The 16,402-nt window shown below is 39.8% G+C and overlaps 1 protein-coding gene across 2 annotated transcripts in view; it reads left to right on the top strand.

Moving 5' to 3' along the window:
* The window catches only part of LOC135712737 (heterogeneous nuclear ribonucleoprotein L-like), a 649,787-nt gene that overhangs the window by 550,427 nt on the left and 82,958 nt on the right, over window positions 1–16,402 (top strand). For both annotated transcript variants that reach the window (XM_065235779.1, XM_065235780.1), the window contains one exon: window positions 9,419–9,433. In XM_065235779.1, the coding sequence (XP_065091851.1) occupies window positions 9,419–9,433 (15 nt within the window). The remainder of the gene's footprint in view (window positions 1–9,418; window positions 9,434–16,402) is intronic.

The following is a 16,402-nucleotide window of genomic DNA, read 5'->3' as shown; positions in this document are numbered from 1 at the left end:
CGAAACATACAATTAACACTACATTTATTTGTCTTATTTTAACATTAATTTTCACTTAAGCCTAAATACAAAACAAACGAATTAAAAGTGCCCGCACGCGCAGTTTCCGATCGCACTCGGTGGTTGGATTGCCCTTTTACAACTGTGTGAGACAGGTCGTCATGCAACCGTGATCGCTCCCTTGCGATGTTCTTCTTCGGGTCCTGGATGAGAGTATCTCCCACTCTCTTATCACCGTAACCGTTGTCCGCAAAACTCACCACCGCAGAACCATACGAGTGACGTCAGAGTTATCCCACTCTCGATTAATCTGCACAATCTAATCGTGTGGAACAATGACGATGGAAGAATCAGTTTCTGCAGCCTATTGTAGTGGACCTACAGCTGATACAGGGTTGTAGTTCGATGGGATGGGATTGATTCTACTCGTAAACAATTAGCTTAATATTTCTTCCAAAAAAGTTATGATTTAAGAGATCTGTGTTTCTTGTAATCACATAACAAAGCCCATTCCACTGCGTCCTAGCAAGAAGTACGGTCGACTTAGTTCGCGCTCCGCTATTTTGGAAGTTTTCTCGCTATTCGCTTGATTTAAATTGTCAGTTTTTTCTCGTTTAGAGTTCCCAGCTAAATAATTAACTAAAAGTGAGTTTTTTCTGAGAAGAAAGTGTGTTTTCGGCATCATCGGAAGGAAAATTGTTTTTACGATTGCCAATTCGCCAACCATTTTGCGCACCATCGGTGCGTGGTAACGCATACCTGCACACGGATCATCGTCATCGAGTGTCAGCATCTGCCTCCGCATTTACACCGCTCATCTATCATCGTGTGTTCAGCTGAGTGCCGACCCTCACATAAGCACACACCAACGAAGACCGCCCGCACACGCTGATCGAAGATCATCCACGCTGCGCGTCGCTCCGCTGCTGCCGTTTATACGCTCGGTGGTAGTAGTATAGGATTATCAGATAAGTTTTTGTTCTTGTTTCTCTCTTTCGCCCACAGTTAAATTTTAAGTTTGTGTTCTGTGTTTGTAGTTTTTTTTTTGTGTATTGTGTCCGAGTGATTATCGTTTCAGTGGTAGAGCGTTTTTCGCTCCCACTAGTACGGCAAAATGGACATTTTGTCGCAAGACGAAATGGACGTTTTGTCGGAAGATGACACCACTTTGCCACGCGATGGCAAGAAGGGTCGAAAACGTACGTCATCTCTCCCTGGTTCATCGTCTCAGTCTGGCAAAGGACAGGCTCAGATAAACCCCCGATCGCGAGCCTATCCAGATGACTCGACTGGCCCATGGGTTGTCTACTTTCAGCCCAGAAACAAACCTTTGAATGTAATGCAAATTACTAATGATCTGACGAAGCGATACTCGGCCGTGACTGAAATCACGAAGGCACAATAAACTTCGTGTCTCCGTCTCTAACCTGAAGCAGGCTAACGAGATTGCTGCCTCCCAGCTCTTCACGCTCGAGTACAGAGTTTACATCCCAGCTCGTGATGTGGAGATCGAAGGTGTGGTCACCGAAGCGAGTCTGACCCCCGAGATCTTGGAGAAGCAGGCGGTTGGCCGTTTCAAGAACCGTTTGCTTCCTCCGGTGAAGATACTGGATGTCCAAAAACTGGGCTCAGTATCTGTCAGCGAGGGTAAAAAGAGTTTTACCCCCACAGACTCGTTCCGTGTGACCTTTTCTGGTTCAGCCCTTCCTCACTACATCGAGCTGGGAAAACTTCGACTACCTGTGCGTTTGTTCGTTCCCCGGGTCATGAACTGCCAAAACTGTAAGCAGTTGGGACATACGGCCTCCCACTGTGGCAGCAAGGCACGCTGTTCCAAATGCGGAGAGAAGCATGGGGATGACACCTGTGCAGCTACCGCACCAAAATGCGTGTACTGTAAGGGAACTCCTCATGGTATCTCGTCATGCCCGGTGTACAAACAACGCGGGGAGAAATTACAACGCTCACTTAAGGAACGTTCCCGGCAGTCTTTTGCAGAAATGCTGAAGACGGCCACGCCATCGACCAACGACAAAAATCCCTTTTCTCTTTTGTCAGATGACGAGACTGACTCTGACTTGGCTGAGGAGGGAACTTCTTTCTGTTTTTCAGCACGGAAACGAAAACGCATCCGTTCGCGGAAAGTTGAGAATGAAGAACCCCAAATCAGCTTGCCCAAATCAAGGAGTGGTGGAAAAAAGGAAGTTTCTACTCCTCCTGGATTCAGAAGAACTGACTATACCCAGGATTTTCCACCTCTCCCGGGGACATCCAAAACCCCTGATGTCCCATTTTTAAGAACAGAAGCCCCTTCTTCATCTGGGTTGTTCTCATTTGATAAAATTGTGGACGATATTCTCAAGTACCTGAATATTTCTGATCCTCTCAAAAGCATTGTTCTGGCAATGCTTCCTACTGTGAAGACCCTCTTGAAGCAATTGACATTGAAGTGGCCCCTCATTGCAGCAATCATTTCCTTCGATGGATAATTTTCCAAACGAGGTCGGGGATTTGATCACAATTCTACAGTGGAATTGTCGAAGTCTTATTCCTAAATTAGACTCTTTTAAGTTTTTAGTTCACAATAATCATTGTGATGCATTTGCTCTTTGTGAAACTTGGCTCTCTTCAGATATAGATCTTCCTTTTTATGATTTTAACATTATTCGACTGGATCGTGAGGATTCGCGTGGAGGAGGGGTACTTTTGGGGATCAAAAAGTGCCATTCTTTCTATAGAGTGAATCTTCCACAATTTACAGGTATTGAAGTTGTCGCATGTCAGGCTATTTTTAAAGGTAAGAGCCTTTGTATTGCTTCTGTTTATATTCCTCCTAGAGCCGTTGTTAATCGAAAACAACTTTCAGATATATGTTCGGTACTTCCTGCTCCACGGTTGATCATGGGAGATTTCAATTCCCACGGTACAGGCTGGGGGGAACTGTATGATGACAACCGTTCTACTTTTATATATGACCTCTGTGATAACTTCAATATGACAATACTTAACAACGGAGAAGTAACACGTTTGGCTGGACCATCTTCGAATGGAAGTAAATTAGACCTCACACTTTGCTCTAACTCATTATCGTTGGATTGCACGTGGAATGTGATCCAGGATCCCCACGGTAGTGATCACTTGCCGATCAAAATTTTGATTGCCAGTGGGTTCAATCCGTCGGAACCCGTTAACGTCGCGTACGACCTCACCCGTAATATCGATTGGACAACGTTCAAGACCGCGATAGAGGAAGCCGTGTCGTCGGTAGAAGGGCTTCCACCGTTGGAGGAATATAACTTCCTCTCCAATCTGATCTTGGACAGCGCGCTTCGAGCTCAAACTCGGCCGGTTCCTGGAACGTCTTTCCGTAGGAAACCTCCTTCCCCTTGGTGGGACCACCAATGCACTGAGGTTTATCGTAAAAAGTCCGACGCGTTTAAGCTTTTCCGGAAACGTGGAACACCCGGGTATTTCGAAGCGTACTCGGCTCTTGAACGCGAACTCAAGAGCCTCATCAAAGCCAAGAAACGCGGATACTGGCGGCAATTCGTGGACGGATTATCGCGCGAAACGTCGATGAATACGCTTTGGAACGCGGCGCGAAGGATGCGTAACCGGTCTTCGAACAACGAGAGCGAGGAGTACTCAGATCGTTGGATTCTCAAGTTCGCGCGAAAAGTATGTCCTGATTCCGTGCCGGCACAGATGATTCCTCGCGAAACGACGAATTCTGTAGACGAGATCAGCCAGCCTTTTTCAATGCTGGAACTCTCACTCGCGCTCCTTTCGTGCGGCAATTCGGCTCCGGGGGCTGATAGAATCAAGTTCAACTTGTTGAAGAACCTCCCAGACGTCGCTAAGAGGCGCATGTTGAACTTGTTTTGTCAGTTCCTGGAGCTCAATATTGTTCCGGATGATTGGAGGCAAGTGATAGTTATAGCCATTAAAAAGCCTGGAAAACCCGCTTCAGATCATAACTCGTATCGTCCCATCGCGATGTTATCGTGCATTCGAAAATTGTTGGAGAAAATGATCCTTTTTCGCTTGGACAAATGGGTTGAGACGAACCACCTACTCTCAGATACTCAATTTGGATTCCGTAGGGGCAAGGGAACGAACGACTGTCTCGCGTTGCTTTCCACAGAAATTCAGTTGGCTTTTGCTAAAAAAGAGCAAATGGCTTCTGTATTCTTGGATATCAAGGGGGCTTTTGATTCAGTATCCGTTGAAGTCCTTTCAGACAAACTCCACGCTTGTGGCCTTTCTCCATTAATAAATAACTTTTTGTACAATTTGCTGTCAGAGAAACATATGAGCTTTTCTCATGGAAACTCTACAGCTTCTCGATTTAGTTACATGGGTCTCCCCCAGGGCTCATGTTTAAGCCCCCTTTTGTATAATTTCTACGTCAGAGAAATTGACAATTGTCTAAGTGACAACTGCACGTTGAGACAACTTGCAGATGACGGCGTAGTGTCTATGACAGGGCCCAAAGGGGTCGACCTGCAAGGACCCTTACAGGATACCTTAGACAATTTGTCTACTTGGGCTATTCAGCTAGGTATCGAATTCTCCACGGAGAAAACTGAGTTGGTCGTTTTTTCTAGGAAGCATAGCCCAGCACAACCAAAGCTTCAACTTTTGGGTAAACCGATCACTCATTCTATGTCCTTCAAATATCTTGGGGTCTGGTTCGATTCAAAATGCACCTGGAGATCCCACATTGAGTATCTGAGACGAAAATGCCAACAAAGGATCAATTTTCTCCGAACAATTACCGGAACGTGGTGGGGAGCCCATCCGCAAGATCTTCTAACGTTGTACCGGACAACGATTTTATCGGTTTTAGAATACGGTAGTTTTTGTTTCCAGTCGGCGGCTAAAACTCACATCATCAAACTGGAACGTATCCAGTATCGTTGTCTTCGTATCGCGTTAGGATGCATGCACTCGACTCATACGATGAGTCTAGAAGTGTTGGCGGGCATGTTGCCACTATCGGATCGGTTCTCGGAATTGTCCCTCAGGCTCCTCACCCGTTGCGAAGTTATGAACCCACTGGTAATCGAAAACTTTGAAAAGCTTCTTGAGCTGAACCCTCAAACTCGTTTTATGTCATTGTACTACGTGTACATAACACAGGATGTCAGCCCTTCACAGCATAATCCTCATCGTGTATGCTTCTCCGACTTCGGCAATTCAGTTAGTTTTGATTTATCAATGACGCAAGAGATTCGCGGAATCCCAGAGCATCATCGTTCCATGATTGCTCCGTCAATTTTCGCTGCAAAGTTTGGCCAAGTTGATTCCGCAAGATCGTTCTTCACAGATGGATCACTAATAGAGTCGTCCGCTGGTTTTGGTATTTTTAACGAATTTCATAGCGCCTCTCGAATGCTTCAAGCTCCTTGTTCCGTATATGTTGCTGAGCTGGCGGCAATACATTATACGCTAGAAACGATCGCCTCACTTGCACCAGATCATTATTTTATTTTTACGGATAGTCTCAGCTCTGTCGAGGCTATTCGCTCTATGAGGCCGGTAAAGCACTCCTCGTATTTTCTCATGAAAATACGAGAGCTTTTAAGTGCTTTATCTTTAAGATCTTTTGTCATCACCTTTGCATGGGTCCCATCTCATTGCTCGATTCCGGGCAATGAGATGGCTGACTCACTTGCTAAGGTGGGCGCTATGGAAGGCGATATTTACGATCGACAAATCGCCTACGATTAATTTTTCTTCATTTATCGTCAACAGTCACTCGTCAGCTGGCAGAATAAGTGGAGTGAAGGGAGTTTGGGACGATGGCTATATTCGATCATCCCTAAGGTGTCGAAGAGTTCTTGGTTCAAGGGGTTGGATGTGGGTCGAGACTTCATTCGTATGATGTCTCGCCTCATGTCCAATCACTACTCGTTAAACGCTCACTTGTTTCGTGTTGGGCTGAAGGACAGCAATCTCTGTGAATGTGGACAAGGTTACCAGGACGCTGATCACATCCTTTGGTCTTGTGTGGAGTATCGTGGAGTCAGATCACATTTTTATGATTCCCTTCGGGCTCGAGGTAGACAACCTAATGTTCCAGTTCGGGATATTTTGGCTAGACGCGATCTGGAGTTTATGAAACTCATATATGTTTACTTTAAGAATATTAACAGTAGATTGTAAGTTTTATTAACCTTGTGTTTAGTTTGTATTTTGTACGTGTGGGTTTTTTTATGTTTGTTTTCAAGATGAATAGAAATTAGTTCATGTTTTAGGATTAATTAAATATTTGTATCGTAAACCACATTTCAAACCTCCCTTTCCCTTTTCCCATCCAAAAAAATTGTAAATCCCCACTAACCTCGAGACAACCGCGAGTATCCGGTCCAGCTCCTTTAACTTTAAATATAAGAAATCAATAATGTATAACAAAAATGATAACTCGGCTCTGTAAAGTTTATTCGATTGAGCCTGTACAAATAAAGTAATTAATAAAAAAAAAAACATAACAAAGCCAATCCAATATATTCCGGAATTCATATATATGAAGATCTACATGATCAGCGAAGTCTTATACTTTCGAAAAATATCCAGTCCGGTTCAGGTCTAGGATACATCATTTAGGAAACAAAGCAATGTCAATGAGACGTCCTAGGTTCTTCAAACAACCTCGGAGATTAGATCATGAGAAGTGGTTTGGTTTTTCGTAAGACGGATGTATTTTTTTTTAATTCATGCTTTATATAAAAAAATGTAATACACCACATGGGACACCATTTCTGTGCAATTTGTTCATGTTTCGGAAGGTTGTCGGAAGATCTTTTTTAAGAAGGTTCTGCGGGAAGATGAAATATCAAGTGAGCGAATTGAAAGAATGGGGATGGCCCCGTCGTAGTGCATAGCATTCATACCTTTCACGCCAATGTCACGAGTTCAAATCTCATCCCCGGACAAATCACGAATGACCTAAGAGTTAACACCAGAGTTAAGTTACCATAATAAAAAAAATTGAAGAATCTTCCGGTAGAAATCGGAACACAAATCCAATCAAAATTCGAAGGAAGTGAAGTTGGAATAAATTTCCTGGAAATACGGATAACACATATGGTAACTCCAGTGGAAGGTAGAAGCTCTTTTGGGGGAAGTCGGTAGAAACTTTCAAGAGAAGCCTGGTCAACTACTGGCGGAATTCGGATTGCAGTTTCAGCAGAAGTCGAATGAATCTTCAGAGGGAAATGAAAATATACTTCCTGGGAAAAGGAACTTTGAGTAGTAGTGACATAAAACATATTGGAGATTCCATAGCAAATCGTGGATGGCTTAAAAGAAAATTACTGTGGCAGTAAGAAAAGCATCCTAGAGAAAATGAAAGCTGGATGAAACATCCTGGATTAGGTTCGAAGAAACTTCTGGAGAATGTCAGAAGAATCTTCTTGTGTAAGCCAAAAGGATTTTCAAGAGAAGCCAGAAGAAACTTCTAGGAAAAGCCGGAAAAATGTTCCGACTGCGAATCAGTAGGTAGATACTGCGGGCTATGCAAGAAAGAATTCGGGTGGAATGCGGGAGAAACTTTGTGGAGAAATCGGGAGAATCTTCTAGGGGAAGTTAGAAGAGAATTCCGGGGAAAGTCAGCTCTTGGTAGGTAGATAGCACGGCAGAATCTTTGGGGTGAAGTCAGAAAAACTTTCGAGGGTAATTTTTCAGGGGAAACTAAATAATATTTATGAGGGAAATGAAAAAAAAACCGGAAGATAGTCTGTTAAATTTTCCGAGAAACAAAAGAGGACATTCCGGAAGAGGTAGGAAAAAAAAATGATGACTTTATTAGTTTTTCATGCTCATGCCATTTCTATAGTTATGCGTTTATTGCCTTTCATCACATTTCATTTGGTGTCTGGTATTTTGGAATGGAAATTCAGTTGCCACCCTGTTTCACCAGCCATGGCTCACGTCGACGTGAAACATCCTTCAGGGAATCTTTGAATCACATCGAACTGTTCTAGAAACTCTACTTCAAGGCTTGTTTTTATTACTCTTCCCGCTCAGTCAACTCTCAAATCATTCCTCAACTTTTCACATTTAAATATTAAACATTATAACAAATCCCTTCCCCTCTCCGCTAATCATCTCAAACCCAACACCATTCTAGTGACTTGCAACCGACATTTGAATGCTGTTGTATTCGTTTGCCGGCGACAACTTTCCTAACAAGTGCACTTGTTGGAAAAACTTCTTAACTCAACAAAATTGAATTCAATTTTTCCCTTTATTGCCCGGCATCGCAGCATCCGCAAGAATCAGTAAATTCGATTTCTCGCACAGTCACCACCCACCGTGTGCACTCCCAACTCTGACAGCTTTTCAGTTGTCGGAGGGGGAAAACAGTGCACTAATCGAAAGCACAATTTTATTTATTTATCTTTTAACAACTACACGGGCGGCGGGAGAAAAGTGGTGGTGAGGGGGCTGCTCCATAATGGATGCAACTTTATGCATTCAGTAAGCAAGGTAGAAAAATAGTAGATCAATGGTCAGAAATAGCATTTCTCCGAATGCCCACCCTCCGGCTGGCGGGTGGGAATTTGCATCGGTTTCTGCAGTTGCAAAATTCGCAAATGTCCGTTTTTCTATCCATTAAAAAGGAGGAGGAAGCCCGATAGTAGGAAAAGCGAACGAATGGCACAATGTTGCCGACTGTATTGTGAGTGGTTGGTTGTCGCGTAGCCATTGGCACTTGGCAATCAGGGAAGTGATCTATTTTCGAAACGAGAGGAAACCATTAACGCGTCCACTGTTCCATGCACTGATCCTACTTTTCAACAGGCGGCTGGAAGAAGAAGAATGATGGTGGTGGAGCCGACAGGTTTTTTGCAATCATTGCCGTCATCTAGCCGGGCGTTGCTGGGAGTCGTAAAAATTTCAAAAGGTTCATTATTCGCTAAACGGTTCCTCTATGGTTGTCGTCGTCGTCGTCGTCGTCGTCGACCGGAATTGTTTGATTACCAACACCGTAAACGAGTCTGTGGAGTAAGATGCCACCCTGGTTTTCGGTTTTCTGAATGATGAAATGAAAATTTAATCACAATTGATTGAGGGTCACAAGATGAGGAGGTGACAATCGACCGGAGGAGGTTAATGGATTTTAATGGCACCGTGGAGGGGAATTAATGTTCTGCTCAAGAAGGTTGAACTGAGATAAGTTGAAGATTGGTGAAGAGGGGGATCATTAGCTATATGAAATATTTAAAGATTTTGCAGCTTTTCAGTGTTGAAATGAACAAGAGTTTTTCGAGAAACGCGTCTGTGCGCAGTGTTAGCACTTATAAATAGTATTCTCAATTGTATATTAGCTGTATATTGTGTATTAGCTGTTAGCAAATTTTGCATTTTCATTACCGAATTGACACATTTTTCTTCTTTTCTATATTTTCAGTCAGCCATGGTCCTAGTAAGTACTATCGTATTAGATTATTGTAAATTTTCTTGAAGAACTGCATTCGAAAGGGTTAGATACATAATTAATACGAATTCCATAAGTTGAACTATATACTCCATTACAGACAACGAATAGGATGAGCACAAAACTTTTCAAGTAGAATAATGGGAGTTTGCAAATGCAAAATCTACCTTACTCTTCTAACATGTCTGGTAAAATTATGTTGATAAAAAAAAATTTGGGGGTACCTAGTCAAAAGAAACTTGTTTGAAGACATTTAGCAGGACAGACACTAAGATTCAGGCTAAAACTATTTTAAATTCATTGGAATTTGTGTATTCAATTTGGTATTAGATAATGACATTCACATCTATAGTACGCTCCAGACATAACATATCCGTAGTGGGATGCTTCGTAAAGACACGAGCAACGCACTACTGGAGTAATATACTTTTTAGGAAACATCGTTATCATTGGCATCGATCGCAGAACAGTGAATGAGACGATGTGAAAAGACGTATTGCAGCTGTGAATTTGACCACTGGAAATTTGGTATTTGGGCCTTGTAAGTTAAGGTACGGTATTTCCAAGCCGTAGGCGGCGGATTCGATTCCCAGACCGGTCTTGACATCATTAAGTTGAGAGCAGGCGAATGTTCCTAAAGTCTGGTCCACTTAGAATCCAGACACTTTATTTATTCTGTAGCAGCGCCTCTAGTTGTCGGATTTGGAATGTTTTGACAGCGATTTGTTTTGAAAGTACACGTGTTTCAGTGGTGAAAGTTTCGTCTCAATAGTGCAGTATTGTTGTACTAGGAGGAAGGTGTGGTCAATTCGAAATATCGCGAAAAAGTTGAAAAAGTTCCCGGACAAAAGTTTGTGGATACATTGTGTTTCAGAGCATCTATTGGCCAAATTTGAATGCTCCAGGACTCCTCTGACGATAACAGGTTAAGGTATTGCCGAAGCCGACATTTCCCCTACCTACCATCTTCTAAGACTATTCTCTAGGTATTAAATTATCACACTAAAGCTTCCTGTTAGATAGCATTTCCAACCAACTCTGAATGAATGAAGTTAAATAATAATTCCAGAGCTTGCACCACCTACGTCTTCATTGTCGTCACCAAACGCTACGATGTTTGTGTTCGACTTGGCCTTCTTCAGTGGATATAAAGTTGTACCATATTTCATGCAGAGCAATATGCTCTATTATTTTAAACCAAAACTAGCCCTGATAAAGATCCCAAACCCCTGGATCGAAACGTTGGCCGTGCTAAAACTGTAATCAGTTTTGTTTCTTGAAGACTGAAAGACGAAAAAAATTATAATTCTTAAAGATCATTGTACTTCCCCGAAAGACCAGACTTTTCTGAAGTTTTCAGTGCTACCCTGGACTTATTTGAACTGTCCTAAATATCTCTGAACTTCAATAAAGCTATCTAGACTTCCCTAAATTTATCAGAACGTTTTAAAAGTTTTCACGAGTTGATTCAGGATAGCTGAAGCTCCCACCTTTTTCATTAAGTTTTCGAAAATTTTTTGAAGCTCGTGGAAATTCTCTTACAATCTTTAAACTTCCCTGATCATCTGTGGACTTTTCTGATGTGTTCGTTCAATCATGACGATCCCCAATTTTAAAGAAGTTCTCGGATCTTCTATAACATTCCTTCATTTCTCATGATATGCACGGAACTTCTCTAACGACCCCGTTATTTTCTTAAAATTTATGGAACATGCCTTAAACTCTTGAAATTTTCTATAACATCTTAAAAGTTCCTACAATTAATTAATACAACTGCTCTGAAGTTCTCTGATGGTCCTCTAAATACTCGAATATTCAGAGTATTGAAACAGCAGAAAAAGTATTTAAACTTCTCTGAAGCTCTCTAAATTTCCTTGTGAATCTCTGAGCTTTCCGTGAAGTTAATTCAACTGCCCTGAGATATTTCTTGATAATTTGGAAACTATCCTGAAGTTCTCGCAATTCTCGTCTTAGAAAACAAAATTGACAGGTATTATGTGTCAAACAAATACCTTGCAACCTCCTCTTTTTTCCCTTGATTTGTTTTTCGTCAATCTTGTTTTCCGTGCTGAGTACCAATGCTACCGACGCCAGAGAGGCAGCTCCCACACCTGGACCCTACATATCGAGCCATCAACTCATGAACCGGGGACCAACGGCTTTACTTCTCTTCAGAAGGAACGCGTGATCAGATATGTTATGCCTCAGAACATCCCGGCGGTGCCGACTGGGATTGAACCCAGGCCTGCTGGGATGAGAAGTAATCACGCTTACCACTACACTACCGGCGCCTCTTGCAACCTCCTCTTGTAACTTATCATGTGATCATAACATCTTTTGAATTCAATATTCCGAAAAATATGTTTTTATAAGAAATGAGCATTTGCAATCTTGCAAAATTGTTTCGGATTTCACTAAAAATCGTATAAACTGGGGTTGCTAAAATTATCCTTGATTTCTCTCAAAAATCTGCTCAAATATGAGGAAAATCAAAGAAAATTGTAATCAATAAAATTTTCCTCGATTTTCCTCATTTGAGCAGATTTTTTAGGTTAATCGTGAAAAATATTACTCCCTTAGCGAGTAATTCCACTTTTTACGATTTTGAGTGAAATCCGACTCCATTTCGAGCTTATCTCGTCGGACGTGTGTGTTCCACAGTTGCAGGGCTGGTAGTGAGTCACTTTTTAGTGACTTGGTCACTTTTTTCAAGCCAGTCACTAAAAAGTCTCTTTTTTTAAGGTCAAGTCACTAAAGTCACTTTTTCTTGTAATCAGTCACTATTTTCAACTTTCTTAGCGTGAATTTATTTCAAGATTGATCATTCTTTGCTTTGTGACGTTTAATCGTCTTTCTCTATCTACAGGGTGTCTACTAGTTTTTCAAAATCAAATTTCTTGAGTTTTCCAGGTTTTTCCAGAACTTTAACGGATAAATTCAAGGCTTATAATAAGAAAGCTAAGCGTTCTAAATATGCTTTTCTGGAAGATCAAAAACAACAGTAATTAACCTAAACGTTTTTAAGACATGGCAATCAGTTTTAAAGAAATAACTTTATAATCAAATTCATTGAATGTTGAAGTATAGCACTTACTTACTTTCTCACTTTAATAAAGTTAAAAAAAACCTAATTAATTAGAGTAAGTTCAAGATCTAAAAATATTCAATGTCTTGTTGGTTCGTATTCCATGTACAAGTTCAATATATTGAAAATTTTCAAAGCGCCTGAATTAAGGAAAACCTTAAACGATTTATTTCAAATTCGTAATTAACTTTATGAAAGATTAGAGATCTTCATTGCAGTTTCATCAACTTTACAACAATTGTAGGAACTTTGAAGCAGTTCTGAGAAATGAAAGGAAATGCTGAGAATGTTAGTAAACCTCCATAAACAAACTACGGTAACATAAGGGAAGTTAACACACTGAACTTATTGGGAGATTACTGGAAGCTCTAAGATCCTCAAATCGGTTCTTTTAACATCCGAAAATTTTTAGGAACTTTTATGAAGCTCATAGAATTTCAGAGCACATCACAGGTGTTAAGCGAACATGAGAAATATAGAAATATATGATGTAATATTTTTTACGCAGTTCTAAGCACCTCAGAAAAGCTATATCTAGAGACTTTTGGGGAATTTCAGATCTTAAGAGCAGATCCCATGACTTTAGTTCAGACCTTTTGGAGCAGTTTAAATATCTATAATCGTAAATTTAGAAAAATTGAGAACCCTTAAGATGTTCCGAGGATTTCAGGGATGTACAGTAGACTGATGCAAATTTTGACATTTTCGCTCCACAGTGCTCATACGGTTCAAAATCGGGTCCTGACTAGCCTCTCAAAATTTGAACTCATTCGATAAGAAACTAACTTGGCACAAACCATTTGAAGTTTATATGGAAATTACTATGGGAACCACAGAGTACAGAGACCATCAAAGAATTTATGAAACCTTCAGAAATATTTCAGGAACTTCACAGAAGTCCAAAGAATTTCAGGGAAATTAATCTTCAAAAAAAATGAGAGCTTTAGGGAAGCTTCGAGAACATCAAGACAGATCAGATAATCAAAGGACAATTCAAATAATTTTAAGAAAATTGTAGAAACCTTAAGGAATTTCCGGAAACTTCAGCAAAGCTCCGATAGAACTTCTAGAACGTATTAAAAATTGTATGAACATCCGAAAAACGTGAGAGTATTGGGTGTTATATCATGGAGATATCAAGAACTTTAAAAAATACGAAAATTTAACTTAGTTGATTAGAAAATATCAACGAAGTTCCATAAATCTAAAAAAATGTGAGAACTTTTAGTAAGCAGCGATAAATATCTTCAAGAAACTCCAGAGAACTTAGAATTTAGATAGTTTCATTCAGTTTCAGTGAAGTTCCGAACAGATAGCTTCAGAATAATCCCATTAACTTAAGCAAATTTACAGCGACTTACAAGGAATTCCGTGGAATTATGGGGTATTCTAAGAATTCTATGATTCATCCAAAAACGTCAGGGAATTTTGAATATATATATATCAGAAAATTTGCCAGATTATTAAACAAATTTAGAGAATTTCAGGTAAGCATAGTTCAGGGAAAATAAGTGAGAGATTTTAATTGTAAGAATACTTAAGGAAAATTATAGAAACTTCAAGACAAATCAATTAATTTAAGTAAAATTGCAGGTTCTTAAAATATACTGAATAATTCAGGGATGTCTAGAGAACTTTAAAGAAATTCAATAATCGTTTAGGTAGTTTTAATAACACCAGAACTAGATTATTGAAGAAGTTTTAAATTAGTGTCGATAATTTAATGGAAGTTTCATGAACTCCAGAAAAATCATGAGAACTTCAGTGGAAATCATAAAACTATATTAACTATTTCGTTCTAATTCCATGAAAACTGCGGAAGCACAAAAGTTCCATAAATTTTGAAAAACTTCGAAAACTTCACAGAAGGACAGTGACCTTCAGAAACATTTTTATGAACATTAGCAAAATGCGGGAGCATTTGAAAGAAGTTTTGTAAGCTCCGAAAATTGGAGGAATTTCAGGGAGAGGTCAGCCAGTAGTCAGAAAATTAGTGGGAAATTTAAAACAGTTACCAGATTTTCATATAACTTCAGAGACGTTAAAAATTTAATTGAGGTCTTTGCATAAGTTCAGAAGTTCACTGAAGCTTAAACATTTTAAGGACGGTACAATTAAATTCAGCGCAGTACAACAAGCTTCATGAAAACTGCAAAAACGTTAGAGCAGTTTTGAGAATTTCAGAAAAGAACAGAGAACCACAGAGCAGTTCCGTTAACATAAGAGAAGTCACATAAAGTTTAGATAATTCAGAGAACTTCAGCGAATTGTTAAACCTTTAGAAGAGATTCATGATCGTTCAAAAAATTAAGGCAACTCTAGGAAGTCCTATAAAGTCCAGGAAAGTTTAAGAATTTGATGAGTAGTATTGTGAGCATCAGGCTAGTTTCTCAAACTACAAAAGAACTTCAAGGCAAATTCATTAACTTCATAAAAAATTTGGAAAATTCTCAGAATAGTCCATTCCATATGCAATAGAAATTTCCTCCGAATTCATTTTTTTTAAGTTTTCCTCGAAATAACCTTGAAATTCTCCACAATAAGACACCCTTTGGAAAGATTATCAGAATATTAAATGAATTCATTTCAGATTTCCTTTTGAATCTCACTCTTTCCCTTGGAACTCTACTCACATTGAAAGTCTCCTAAGAATTCATTGGCATTTCTGCTCTCAAATTCCTTAGATCCTTCTCATAATTTGTTTGGCAAACTCTTCTGAATTTATTTTCCGAATTCCTTTGAAGATGGAGTTATTCTCAGATTTAATTCTGATCCTTCTTTTAGTATTTAAAAAAATCCAAGGACTTATGCTTCGAATTTGTTTTCTCCGACAAACTTTATGAAATTAACCTCAGAATGCCCTTGGAATTTTCCTTTGAAGTTCACAGTAGTTGTGCTCCTCAGAAATTCCTAAGAGTGTTCAATAAAATTTACTTTTAATTCAATTCAGGGTCACTTTTTAGTCACTATTTTTACAACTTTAAGTCACTATTTAGTCACTTATTTTTTCAACATGGTCACTAAAATCACTATTTTTGACAGCAGTGATGGCTACCAGCCCTGCAGTTGAGTTCCGAGACGATGTTTTCCTGGGAAAGTATTTAAAAAAAAGTTACTTCTGTTATCTATGATCGTCATATTCCTCTTCTTCGTGTCTTAGGCGCTCTTAAGCGAGCTTGTGCCAGCTCTCAACGTAGTGGTATGTAAACCCGTGGTTGAGGTAAAAATAGCTGCAATTCCCAAACCTACGACTGGATGCCTTCCTTCAGATAACAACTTGAGTGCGGTAAAATCCATAGAACTGTTTCAAGCCCATCGTCGGTACATGAGCGAGTCGGAGATCATCTCTTTTTGCCAGTGGTGGCGGAGGGAATACCCCTCACCATCCCTCTCCAAACGGGGGAGTTTGGTAAAGAGAGATGATCAAACCGATTTGTGTCTTCCTAAAAAGTTGTCCTTGCTCGCTTTCTACTCTCTATATACAATTTTCGCACTGCCGTACTCTAACGGAACGATCAACTCTATACTTTCATCTCCTCATCTATCGTATAAAAATTAACACTTTAGTCTGTTATTTGAAATTAGCATCTTCAACTATAGATGAATTCCTGCTTAATTGTTGCGTGTTTTGTGCGAGCTGATATTTGTGCTCTTGAAAATTCTAGGTTATAATGAGAGAAAGCAGAAATAACGTTACTACAACGATTCACTTTGAAATTCATACTTAATATTTGAAAACATAGACTGTTTAAAACCTGTTATTAAAGTTTGCACAATCTCAGACTTATTTTGAAAAGTCTGTAATTGACTTCTATTTTTCCAAGAAACCATTAAAAAGAAAAATACAACAAATATTTATACTAATTTGTATA

Source organism: Ochlerotatus camptorhynchus, unplaced genomic scaffold (genome assembly GCF_037179485.1).
Source record: "Ochlerotatus camptorhynchus isolate MF236.1 unplaced genomic scaffold, CSIRO-AGI_Acam_v1.1 ptg000503l, whole genome shotgun sequence".
Taxonomy (NCBI): domain Eukaryota; kingdom Metazoa; phylum Arthropoda; class Insecta; order Diptera; family Culicidae; genus Ochlerotatus; species Ochlerotatus camptorhynchus.
The sequence above is the reverse complement of the archived record's forward strand: the minus strand, read 5'-3'. Positions and strand labels throughout refer to the sequence as shown.